Source organism: Poromitra crassiceps (assembly GCF_964638095.1).
Source record: "Poromitra crassiceps genome assembly, chromosome: 3".
Lineage (NCBI taxonomy): Eukaryota > Metazoa > Chordata > Actinopteri > Beryciformes > Melamphaidae > Poromitra > Poromitra crassiceps.
In genome coordinates, this window is record NC_139625.1 from 80665312 (window position 1) to 80679042 (window position 13731).

At 44.2% G+C, this 13731-nt stretch overlaps 1 protein-coding gene across 1 annotated transcript in view; it reads left to right on the forward strand.

Moving 5' to 3' along the window:
- Positions 1-807: 807 nt before the first annotated feature.
- Positions 808-13731, forward strand: part of nin (ninein (GSK3B interacting protein)) — a gene marked incomplete at its 3' end in the record, with an annotated part of 37495 nt that continues 24571 nt past the window's right edge. The window contains exons 1-4 of the mRNA XM_083633179.1: positions 808-1011; positions 2725-2818; positions 4335-4501; positions 13299-13344. Coding sequence (XP_083489305.1) covers positions 820-1011; positions 2725-2818; positions 4335-4501; positions 13299-13344 — 499 coding nt within the window. The 5' untranslated portion in view covers positions 808-819. The remainder of the gene's footprint in view (positions 1012-2724; positions 2819-4334; positions 4502-13298; positions 13345-13731) is intronic.

Sequence of the window (13731 nt, forward strand, 5' to 3'; positions counted from 1 at the left end):
TGAATGACATTTAGTTGAAAAACTTCACATTGCTTGCTGGTGGTGGGTGGTAATCATTTTTACTACATTAACATCAGACTATCAACCCTCAGAATTGAACAAAGTCAAGTAGCAAAATGTATTTGCATGTCGTAGGCAATTTACGCAAGAGGATTAGGGCCACGTGTGAACAATGTATTTGAGTTCTGAGATTATTGTCGGAATTCTGAGAATAAAGTCACAATTCTTAGATTCAAGTCACTACAACTATATTTTCTCAATGCACGCATCAAGTGCCATATTAGCGCAGTGATGAAATGTCAGTAAGCCTGAATAAAAGACTCCTCATGGTCAATGGCAGACCTGGCTTTGGGACTATCAATTTATCCTCTCATCATCCTAACTGGATTAGCCTAAATCCTCCCTTTCCACCACACATGACAGTGATGCAGTGTGGCGGTAGCTCAAACGCTCAGTCATAGGGTTTTGTTGAGACTGTTTATTGAGATGAATGAATGAATGAATGATTGCTTTATTGCAGACTCATGGTCCATAGAAAAACATACATACATAAATACATAGATACACACAAATAACATAAAAAATATACATTTCACTTTAAAAAACAACTGGTCTGATGGCTGTTTCCACTCTATCTTGTGAGTGTCTTGCTTTATAACATCGATGCTGTAGTTTAGGGTGAAGGGGCTGTGACCTTTGCTTGCAGTGTTGGCACTGGCAGTTGGCAAATGTTTTAGTGGCTAAGTTGCTATTCCTTGTTGCTGCTCTTCTCACTCTGCTGTCGTGTGTGTGCGCGCGCGCAGGGTGCTGTCCTGTGGGATGGATGAAGGCCAGGAGCAGGACCAGCACGAGGAGCGCCTGAAAGAAGTGTTTAACAGTTTTGATGCCAGCGGCTCAGGCTCGCTGTGCCCGGAGGAGCTGTCTGAACTGTGCCAGTCGCTGCACCTGGGCGACGCCACACCCGCCCTCACCCACGCCCTGCTGCACAACCACGACTGCCTCACCCACAGGGTAAGTAAGCCTCCTGCTCCGCCACCAAACACACCTTGCTCTAATCAACTTTAAAACCGAGGAAATTCTTGTACATTTTTTTGCACTCTTGTTATTCAAGTAGGGTTAGGTATCGGTACTCAATACCTTTTTAGTATTGACTGAAATAACCCAGTACCAAGTAGTATCAACATTTCCCCAATCAAATGATACCTGCATTCAACCATTTTTGTACACAGAACTAGAATTTTTTTTTATGTTTTTTTTATGGTATGGGATTTATTTGTATGGTTTTGCTCGCAGCCAATCACAGCAAGCGAAGTCGAGCGCAGTGTACAGTATGTGACGGAGTTGGCAGTTCAGCGTGCCGAGATGCTGCCAAAATGTGTCCAATGAAGTATCGGCACAATATGACTTGAAGGGAACTGGTATTGTAATTTACAATACCCAGCCCTGGATTCAACAGATTCTGTTTGACAAATTATGGCGATGGGAAAAATTGTGTGCATGCAATTGCAACTTTTGGAACCAAATAATTTGCTGGTAAAAGCTGGCTGTCCTTTGAATTTGGCTGAGGTCTATGTTGAGTCACTCTAGCTCTCAGGTCTTTGTGTCTCTAGGCTTTTGACTCTTTGTTAGCCATCTTGTCGAGTGCCCCATCGTCCCGCATCCCAGGTGTCTGTCGTCGGGACAACCAAGCCAGCTACTCACCATTCACAAATACGTTTGTATGAAGGTTCTGCACGGAAATGTGTCAAGCAAATTGTGAAGACACAGTCTAAAATCTATACAAATGGACTCCAGTGGGTTTTTTATGCATTGCACATCAGTGGGTCTTCAGTATGTAGGTCTTTGGCTTAGAGCCTTTTAGTAGAAAGAGGAGCTGTACTCAGAATTGCTGACCTCCAAACTCTTTAACGCATTAGGTTTGTTTGCATAAGGACGGATGGATGGCTGTTGCCTCTGCCTTCTACCCATGGCATCCCACAATAAAGTCTGTTGCCTCTGCCTTCTACCCATGGCATCCCACAATAAAGTCTGTTGCCTCTGCCTTCTACCCACATGGCATCCCACAATAAAGTCTGTTGCCTCTGCCTTCTACACATGGCATCCCACAATAAAGTCTGTTGCCTCTGCCTTCTACACATGGCATCCCACAATAAAGTCTGTTGCCTCTGCCTTCTACACATGGCATCCCACAATAAAGTCTGTTGCCTCTGCCTTCTACACATGGCATCCCACAATAAAGTCTGTTGCCTCTGCCTTCTACCCATGGCACCCCACAATAAAGTCTGTTGCCTCTGCCTTCTACCCATGGCATCCCACAATAAAGTCTGTTGCCTCTGCCTTCTACCCATGGCATCCCACAATAAAGTCTGTTGCCTCTGCCTTCTACCCATGGCACCCCACAATAAAGTCCAAAAGAAGAAACCCCCACTTCTCCATCAGCCAGCAGCCTCAGAGCACAAAGAACATCTCCATATTCAGGGTTAGCAGCTGTTGATTGTTGAAGTGTGCCCCCCCCTCCCCCCAGCCACTCAGGGACGCCCAGCCTGCACCCTGCATCCAGTCTGAGGAATTTCACCAACCTGTTTGTCTAATTCAATCTCAGTATTGTTTTGCTTTGCTACATACCAAACATGACATTTATGAGAGTTCTATACAAGGAATCCTCACATGGACTGTGGTACTTGCATGCAGAATCCAGACTCTTTTCTTTCTTTCTTGTTACAGGTTGACTTTGACCAGTTCAAGAATGCACTGATTCTGGTTTTGTCGTCGACCATCAACCAACTCCAAGCAGAACAGGAGACCTCGCCTCAACCAGGTAACATTGTTGACACTCGCGTTGTATATTTAGAAGACATCATCACACACAGTCAAGTATCTTGTCTGTACGATGCCTGCTGTGTCCCGCTGGAGACGAGTACACAGCCATGGCACTGACGCCATCACATTAGCCACCTCCATCATTCATGTCAGCATCAGTTTATGATGATTGAAATTGCAGGAGGTGTTCTCCATTCAAAAAGTCCTCCAAGCTGAGAAGGAAAAGCTGAATAAGTGGAATGACCTCCATGCTAATTCAGACATAAATCTACATGCTGAGGCTCAGCACCAAAAGTGCAGGCCTGCAAAGTCAATTGACTTCAGTGACTGTTAGCACGACTAGCCATGTTTACCATTTAAAATGCCAATTAGGTGCATTTTTCTATCAGGTTTCCATTAAATGGGTTGAAGCGCAAATAAACAATGCACGTAGGCTACGTGACGTAGGTGAATACGTTTTGTTTTCTCCAGATAGTCCCGTATTCTGGTTTAACACGTTTTCTCTAACTTGGCCCAGTTGTCGTTGTGTCAGGCCTGACAGATCTGACAGGCCAGGCCAGACTGCTCAAAACAGCTGTTGACACGTCGTCAGCCGTCAATGGCTGACGTATAAACTGACAACGTATAAACAACTGACAACGTATAAACAACGTAACGTATAAACTGACAACGTATAAACAACTGACAACGTATAAACTGACATCTGCAGTCTGATGAGGAAGACTGCAGATGTCAGTTTATTCGAAAAAGGTGTTTCCATTTAAGATTATGCGCATTAACTCTTTTTCGCATTAGTCTCTAAATCCACCTCAAACGAGCATAAAACCTTTTTGCAAATCAGAGGATTTCCCCCGCAAATTGAAGCGTTTCCATTAACTTTTTTGATGCGCAAATTCAAAATGTGAATAAAAACAGTCAAATGGAAACTCAGCTACTGTCATGTTTTATTTCATATGGCATTACCACCAAATGTTTGTTTGTGTACTGCTGTCATGGAAACAACTCTTGGTCCATTTTCTTAGGTATCTTCTTGAAAGCGTAAATGACTGTTTTGGTTGATTTGATTATGCCAGCGATCTTTTTAGCATCGAGTTATTTGACCTCTTGAGTGTCACACCTCACACAAGTCAACACTCAGAACATACTGGGTAAATAAGAAGACACACTTTGGTACATGGTGCAAGAGATAGCAAGGGCTTTAAATCAAACTAATCATTGTGTAAATAAATGCTGCACTGTCAATCTTTATTCTTTAGGTCTCGTTATCACAAGTAAATACAAATTAAAATGTTAGTCAGTGTTGTACCTAGTTCCAGTGAATGTCTGGGATGCATTTGTGCCAACGGTTTCCCTGTGAAACACTGTGACAGAGTAGTTTCCTATCTGTGTGATTTAAATCCAAATAAAATGGAACCTGTGGCTATTGATTTGGTTTGTCAGTTCATTCTCATCGTTAATCCTATTCAGTCATTGATTTGGTTTGACAGTTCATTCTCATTGTTTATCCTACTCAGAGTCGACAGAGATCCAACCAAAGTTTGTGAAGGGAAGTAAACGTTACGGCCGCCGCTCCAACCCAGAGTTCATCGAGCCTGTTCGCGAGGTCGCCAACACAAACCCGGTGGAGGAGGAGAATCTGGAGGAGGACAATGATGACTCGGCTGTTCCCAGGAAGCGTGAGGTAGACTGTTCTCTTGAGTTGTTCTCCACAACCCTCCTGTACACCAGGGCATGGTGAGGTAGACTGTTCTCTTGAGTGGTTCTCCAGAACCCTCCTGTACACCAGGGCATGGTGAGGTAGACTGTTCTCTTCAGTTGTTCTCCAGAACCCTCCTGTACACCAGGGCATGGTGAGGTAGACTGTTCTCTTACAGTTGTTCTCCAGAACCCTCCTGTACACCAGGGCATGGTGAGGTAGACTGTTCTCTTGAGTTGTTCTCCAGAACCCTCCTGTACACCAGGGCATGGTGAGGTAGACTGTTCTCTTCAGTTGTTCTCCAGAACCCTCCTGTACACCAGGGCATGGTGAGGTAGACTGTTCTCTTCAGTTGTTCTCCAGAACCCTCCTGTACACCAGGGCATGGTGAGGTAGACTGTTCTCTTACAGTTGTTCTCCAGAACCCTCCTGTACACCAGGGCATGGTGAGGTAGACTGTTCTCTTGAGTTGTTCTCCAGAACCCTCCTGTACACCAGGGCATGGTGAGGTAGACTGTTCTCTTGAGTTGTTCTCCAGAACCCTCCTGTACACCAGGGCATGGTGAGGTAGACTGTTCTCTTGAGTTGTTCTCCAGAACCCTCCTGTACACCAGGGCATGGTGAGGTAGACTGTTCTCTTGAGTTGTTCTCCAGAACCCTCCTGTACACCAGGGCATGGTGAGGTAGACTGTTCTCTTGAGTTGTTCTCCAGAACCCTCCTGTACACCAGGGCATGGTGAGGTAGACTGCTCTCTTGAGTTGTTCTCCAGAACCCTCCTGTACACCAGGGCATGGTGAGGTAGACTGTTCTCCTGAGTGGTTCTCCAGAACCCTCCTGTACACCAGGGCATGGTGAGGTAGACTGTTCTCTTGAGTTGTTCTCCAGAACCCTGCTGTACACCAGGGCATGGTGAGGTAGACTGTTCTCTTGAGTTGTTCTCCAGAACCCTCCTGTACACCAGGGCATGGTGAGGTAGACTGTTCTCTTGAGTTGTTCTCCAGAACCCTCCTGTACACCAGGGCATGGTGAGGTAGACTGTTCTCTTGAGTTGTTCTCTAGAACCCTCCTGTACACCAGGGCATGGTGAGGTAGACTGTTCTCTTGAGTTGTTCTCCAGAACCCTCCTTTACACCAGGGCATGGTGAGGTAGACTGTTCTCTTGAGTTGTTCTCCAGAACCCTCCTGTACACCAGGGCATGGTGAGGTAGACTGTTCTCTTGAGTTGTTCTCCAGAACCCTCCTGTACACCAGGGCATGGTGAGGTAGACTGTTCTCCTGAGTTGTTCTCCAGAACCCTCCTGTACACCAGGGCATGGTGAGCAGTGTTGGGCAAGTTACTTTCAAAATGTAATATACTACATATTACTAGTTACTTTCATTTGAAAGTAATAAGTTACTTTACAATATTACTTTCTGTGTAGAGTAACTCGTTACTTATTTCACTACTTTTGCATTACTTTTACCAAAACAACAGCAGCAGCAGAATGACATCGCCGCCACAGAACCATCCCGAAAAATAATCAAGCGCCTTGAAGTCAGTGTAAACAATCCAAAATTCTAAATGTTATTCTTTTCCTTTGTTATTGTCATCTATAGTGGTTATTTGCATAAAAACACACAGTTTGATTAGGAAATTTTTTAAATATGTGCTTTGATTTAATAAAAATGTAACTCAATTTGTAACTTGAGTTACTTGACAAAGTAACTGGTATAATATTACTGACATCCTATAAGTAATAAGTTATATTACTGAGTTACTGCTAAAAGTAATATATTACATGTAATATGTTACTTTTGTAATGAGTTACCCCCAACACTGATGGTGAGGTAGACTGTTCTCCTGAGTTGTTCTCCAGAACCCTCCTGTACACCAGGGCATGGTGAGGTAGACTGTTCTCTTGAGTTGTTCTCCAGAACCCTCCTGTACACCAGGGCATGGTGAGGTAGACTGTTCTCTTGAGTTGTTCTCCAGAACCCTCCTGTACACCAGGGCATGGTGAGGTAGACTGTTCTCCTGAGTTGTTCTCCAGAACCCTCCTGTACACCAGGGCATGGTGAGGTAGACTGTTCTCCTGAGTTGTTCTCCAGAACCCTGCTGTACACCAGGGCATGGTGAGGTAGACTGTTCTCTTGAGTTGTTCTCCAGAACCCTCCTGTACACCAGGGCATGGTGAGGTAGACTGTTCTCCTGAGTTGTTCTCCAGAACCCTCCTGTACACCAGGGCATGGTGAGGTAGACTGTTCTCTTCAGTTGTTCTCCAGAACCCTCCTGTACACCAGGGCATGGTGAGGTAGACTGTTCTCTTGAGTTGTTCTCCAGAACCCTCCTGTACACCAGGGCATGGTAAACGCCTCTATAAACCATCATCTGTGTCGTTTCACCTTTGATTGATTCCCCCCACCAGATTAAAGAAAATACATTAGTTTAGTTTAGTTTATTTATTCGCACAGTAAAAACAAGACAATAAAATATACACAGCAATGACAACTGTCAAAGGATACTGTGCAGGGAGAGGTAAAAAAGCCCAGGGGGCTTATAGGGAACCTCCACCTAAATAAACAAAAATATACATTACATAGTAGTCAAGGAAGTATAGACGGTTTTCACCAGAGCGCAACCCCACAGCACTTCCTTTTTCTCAGCATTCGGCAACCTGCAGAAATATTCACTCAACATTGTTACTTTTGTTTTCACTGCTCAGCTGTATAGACGGTTTTCACGGAATGGTCAGTCCTGCACTTGAATGTTTTTTTTTCTTTTATGTCCATAGCAAACACTGCAACAGGAAGTGAGCGGGGGTTCAATTTAGAATGTTTTTGTTGTCAAGTTAAAACCGTCTATAGGTAGGATGTGAATGATGTAAGTGTGTGTGTGTGTGTGTGTGTGTGTGTGTGTGTGTGTGTGTGTGTGTGTGTGTGTGTGTGCGTGCGTGCGTGCGTGCGGGGGAGAGAGAGAGTGTATAGTAAAAGCTTGAGAGTACAGGTTAAAATACCAAACACTGATTACAGAAGATACATTATAATACAGGAGTTTACAATGTAATTATCAAATGTTCCTTCAAACTTTTTTTGTAATTTTTTAGAGAAGACATATTTTGCCAGATGGATGAAATGATTCCATTATGTGATGTTGACTGATGTTTTAATCTTATGTAAATATGTGCATTTGTTTTCTTATTATTAGTCTCCAAACAGATCATGGCTCTGTCCAGCAGCTGCATATAGCTCAACTCAAGCCCCTGATTGGTCCAAAATAGAGCTGGATTAGCTAAACTCCATCATGATGCATCAGTCAACATCATGTCATGTGTTTTCTTTCATCTGGTTGAAGCATTTTTCAATCCAAGATGAAACCACACAGATATGATGGTTTATAGTGGGACTTTCCATGCCCGCCCCATTCACTTCAATAGAACTGTTCGAACGCTGTGACGTGAGCGATGTCTTATCCTTCTTTTTTAGGGCCCTTGCCAGACACAAGGAAGCTGTCCTTATCTCCTACTGGCCTGCCGTGCTGCCGTGCATGTCCTGTATCTATCAGCAGCCACACACTGGTTGCAAGGTGTTATTCTTAGCTAATCAGCTTAGCGGTATGCAGGGCAGGTCCTGAAATGTAATATAGACACACAGGTTTCACATGGCTCTGCTCATTGCATAACATCACCTTACTCTCTGTAAATAACATTGTGTGCATATTAAGTATTGTTTAACAGACCTTACCGTAGGTAATGCACATGCATGTAGTTAATAGGTTGTTCATTTCAACCTTAGAGGACACTGGCCCTATCTTCGCAAAAGCGGTAATTTAGCGCTTAACGCCGCGCACAAGGCAAATTGGGGGTGTGCACAAGCAGGGGCGGACTGCATAATCGGGCACGTCGGGCAAATGCCCGGTGGCCTGGCCTGGCCTGGCCTGCAATTTTTTTTTTTTTTTTTTGCAGGCCAGGCCAGGCCACTCACTGAACAGCAGGCCAGGCGCCGCCTACTGGTTTACTAGTGGTTTTATTACTTTATTCAGGGTTAAAGTGGGTGCATCTCATTGTAAAATTGGACTTGGCCCAAATTGGGCTTCAAACGGCCCAAATCGGGCTTCAAACGGCCCAAATCGGGCTTCAAACGGCCCAAATCGGGCTTTAAACGACCCAAATCGGGCTTCAAACGGCCCAAATCTGGCTTCAAACGGCCCAAATTGGGCTTCAAACGGCCCAAATTGAGCTTCAAACGGCCCAAATTTTTCGCCGCCGCCCTTCGGACGCCGGCACGCACGTCGGCCCGTATCGGCCTGGCCTGCTTGGTATCTAATGCCCGGCCTGAATTATGATCCCAGTCCGCCCCTGTGCACAAGCGCTGTTATAATTGTAGGCCTACTGGATATAGGCGTGCCACATGCCAAAGCAGACGTTTCAGCGCAAAAATGTGGGGATAGATGGCATTATCCTATCGTCAGCAGCGCGCAATTACTAAGCTAAGAGCTTTAGAAAAGCACCTTAGGCGCTAAAATACTTGCTGCGCTTGAGCGCACCATAATCTCCACGCTGCGCAGCGCAGAAACGTCATTACGCACGGACGTGCCACGCACAGAACATACAATTCTGCTGCTAAAATTGGGTAACCACCAGCAGATTATTTGGTGAGGCAATCAACTATAATTGAGTGAGAAACTTTTATCACATCGCAAGGAGGGGTTATGGTAAATTAATTGAGAACACTTGTACATTGTAGCCTACTTGCAATAGGCTATTCACCTTCACCTGCTATAACCCAGAGGGTCGTTGGCACCACAGCCGATCTGTCACAAGCTCTCTCCATCTCTCTCTGTCCTCGGCACGAGTCGGCTGCTCAGTGTTTGAATTGAGTCCACTGTAAATGCTCCAATCTTTTCTTTTGTCTCTGCCGTTTACCTGCTTCAAACACGTTTCTATTGTTCCACCCCAGTCAACAAAATAACCCGAATTGCATCAAAACACAGATGTTTTAAACAGGTATATGATGGGATGGTGTCGTTATGAGATAGGGATAATATATACAGTCAATACAGTAGGCCTACACCTATCCAAATTACACATGAGGAGAATTACAGCATGCCCCACGCAAACTGTATTACATGGACTGCAAGACGGGAATCTGATTGATGTAACGCGCAGGCATTTCCAGGCCACACTTTAATTACCACCATAATTCTGGTGGTTAACACCGCCCAAATCCCATTTGCACCGTGCATAAATGATTTGGCACGCCTCTAATCTGCATTTGCGCCCGTTGTTGTGATGAGTTATGCTCCCCCGCGAGTAATTGCATCTCCACCATACTTTGGGGCTGTTTTAACTTAAAAACAGGGAGGTCACGTCTACCCAAACAATTATATAATTTTTAAATGTTATGTTTTTGTATAAATCATTACAATATGCTCCCGTGAGGTGGGGATGCGTTTAGCTGCTGCCGGGCGGGGGTGCAAAACTCGGCGTAACACCTGGACACCTGCGTAAGGCGGTCTGCTATCGTTAAGGCACGCAAACGGCTGCGCAAGCGCAAATAGGGGATATCACCTGTACCAAGATAGGACCCAGTGCGTGCTTGCATGGCTTGTTCAGTCTTGATGTTAAGTTTCAGTATTTAAAAGACACAATTCATGCAGCAATGTTACAATGTTGTCAGTTTAATGTTGCGTGATGATCAGGCTGTGAAAATGGACTTGAATGGTTTCAGTGAACTTTGCCCTCAGTGTATGTGCTGGCAGTGATGTGGTCACGGCAACAGCGCAGCACCATTGTGTCCAGGCAGGCCAGAGCCTTCAGTAGATAAGGAGAGAGGCAGAGGCAGATCAGGAAGTGTCTACGTTTGCCAACAATGCTCATGTTTCCAGTAGGGATGGGCATCGAATTTCGAATTTTCGAATAATCGTTGTTATTATCAAGGTCGACTTTTTTTATTGAAATTCGAAATTCGTTTATTGAAAAAAAAAAAAAAAAAAAAAAAAAAAAAAATTTTGGTGGGTGAAATGTTGCATTGTCTCCCCTGATTCTAAGTATAGTCGAATCGTTTGGTTTGAGCAAGTAAAACAATTTTTATAAGCAACCTCTCCCTCTTCATGGGATTTCATCCGCCATTCATTTTTCCATAAACCTTGCTTAAAATGCTTATAAAAATTGTTTCCCTTGCTCAAACCAAGCGATTCGACTATACTTAGAATCAGGGGAGACAATGCAACATTTCACTCACAAAACAAAACAAAAAAAAAAAAAAAAAAAAATTTTTTTTTACATTTTTTATTTTTTTTACATTTTATTTTTATTTTCGAATTTCGATTAAAAGTCGACTTTGGCCAGCGAATTTCGAATAGTGTTTTTGCTAGAAATGCCCATCCCTAGTTTCCAGTGATTGCTATTCAATCTTCTTTTAACATGCGTCTTCAGTTGGAGTTTACAGTAGGTGCCTAGCTTGGTCTCCACAGGATTGCAGTGGCTTAAAGGCCGGGTTTACCGTGGGGAATATGAATATATATTAATTCTTAAAAAATCTTAAATTTCGAATCCGTTGAAATTTTTGAAATTGCTTGTTCACAGCCAGAGAAAAAAATAAATGAAAAAAAATTCATATTCCCCACGGTAAACCCGGCCTTTAAGTGCGATGTGCCTCTGTGTCACAGGTTTGTGTAGCGCTGGTTCAGCCGTGCTCATCAGCTTGATCTTCTCTTGGATAATCCTGCTCTCACTGCTGCTGACTGGAGAGAAAGTAGGACTAGGGAGGTCTTTCTGGCCTGCACTCCGAGATGAGGGAGGTCTTTAAGGTTGATGTCTTTCTGGCCTGCACTCAGAGATGAGGGAGGTCTTTAAGGTTGATGTCTTTCTGGCCTGCACTCACTTTTCTCAATCTGTGGCCTGCAAATGAATGAAATCAGGATGGGAAAATGAACACCAGTGACATGTCCTCTCTATCAGCCAGTTTGGCAGGTAGCAAAAAAACCATTAGAGGTCCTCCTATTCTATTCTAAAAATCGAGTTGGCTGGCAAAGCAGTGGAAGTGCCGTGTGAGGTTTGGTTTACCAGCTGCTGTGGCCTCTTGACAAAAAGGTTAATTTCTTTCACTCATGGAAAGCTTTACCCGTAGAAGCTAGCCGAGCCATGAACGTGAATGCATGTGCGCCGTCGGGATTAATGTCGACAAAACAAAAGTGCCCAACTGGTCACAGAAGCGGTATCATGACGCCTGGCTCTGCCTTTACATGGATGGATGGACCCCAGATGCCAGAGCGCTATTTGAGACACTGAACTGAAGCGTGTCTTGGTTTTGACTAATCTAGGTTGCAACAATGGCACAATGTCCGGCCTGGCGAGCAGCAGATGGGGATGGGTCAGGGGTTTCTGCTGGAGTGAGCGGAGGCTCGCTGCTTTGGGAGGAGGACTGACAAGGAGTCTGACAGAGGAACAATAAGGCCCCTGCTACCCCCACCCTGCTAGATGCCTATGCAGGCAGCACCCCCTATCCCAAAACCCACATTGCAGAATCCCATCTGTTCTTCATTCCCTCACTGTTTGCCTCCCGAACAATAGAAGACCACGCCGGGATTGGGTTGGATCACAGTGGGTCACACCCGACTGAACCCTCCTCCTCCTTTCATATTTCTAGACGAGCACAGAAAAGTTGAAGCAAACGTGTTGTGGGGATAGCTTTTGAAGATTTTTGTGTATTTTTTTTTTCCCAAATTGGCATTTTGCAGTGCATCCAAAATACGTTTTCATATTTTTAACATTTTATTGACCTAGAAAAGGTTCCTAACATTTTTTGTTTATTTTCTCATTTTCAGCAACACCCTGCTCTCATTCGTATCAATATTGCACTGGTTGTAAGAGTTATTCTATGAACACGTCAGAGAGGAGGATAATAAAGGAAAGTGTGTGATGTCACACATTTTGATTGTCTTTTATAATCGCCGTTCCTGGTCTTGACCGCTGACCCTCCCTAGGGCCCGTGCCGTCACAATGCTTCTCTTGTGTTTTTTGTCAGCTGCCCCTCCTCCCCCCAGACCACACCCCCTTCACTCCCCCAGACCCCACCCCCTTCACTCCCCCAGACCCCACCCCCTTCACTCCCCCAGACCACACCCCCTTCACTCCCCCATACCCCACCCCCTTCGCACCCTTGGCCAATTCAAAAACGTGTTTAATTTTATAAGCAGCTGACTTAACACACATAATGCTGTGATTGTATCGTGGTTTCCCATTTTTTTATTTTCATAATTTGTTATAGAACGAATCAGCGTGACGTCACTTGCCACCCAGAAATGAGGAACCCCGCGGCGGTTAACTAGTATGAGTTGTGCCAAACAAACGTTAATATCTCAAAAACTATACATCACATCGCTTATATTTTGACATTCTGAGTGAGAACAGAATTAGCTCAAGAGTTTGATGTATAATATATGCATGTCGTTGTTAAAGTTGTGTGAACTGTTGCTGTTTTTAAAATGTAAACGGGGTCAGCCGGCTAGAGTCAGACCCTCAAGCCTCCCAAAGCTCAGGCTCCATTGGGTTCCATTGCAGTGACGCAGTTTGTTTACCAAAATGCTGCTCGGCTGATCCCTTGTATTGCAGCTAAAGGAAGATGGTTTTGTTGCCGTTAGTATTTTAATTAATACTGTAGTTAAACTGCTGAAGTGTTTATTATACATATAAATGCAGGCCATATTATGGGCTCTTCATAATAATATTATTGTTCTAATAATAATGTAGTAATAATACTAATATTATTAGTCTGAACTTCTGTTTTTTCTCCACTTGACAGCGCTGGAATGCTCACGAAACATCCACAGAGGAGTATGAGGCAGAAGGTATGTATAAATTCACTTCAAAGGTGGGGACTCGAGTAGCAATTTTAAATACTTGAGACTTGACTTGACAGTGACGTGGGTTCTTCTGGTGACTGAGAACTTGACTTTGACTTGTACATTGATAACTTGAAAATTGAAAGTGATGAGATTTGTTCCACCAGACGACTGAATTAAAAAAAAATTTTTGTATGGAATGATTGAATTTATCGATATTGAAACGATTAATAGAAAGCAAACTCATGATGCAGTTTTTATCCTATTAAAACCATATATTTCGGCATCCGGGTCATGTAGCGGTAGATTCCCTGCCTACCAACACGAGGGTCACAGGTTCGCGCCCCCGTGTTACCTCCGGCTTGGTCGGGCATCCATGCAGGCATGATTGGA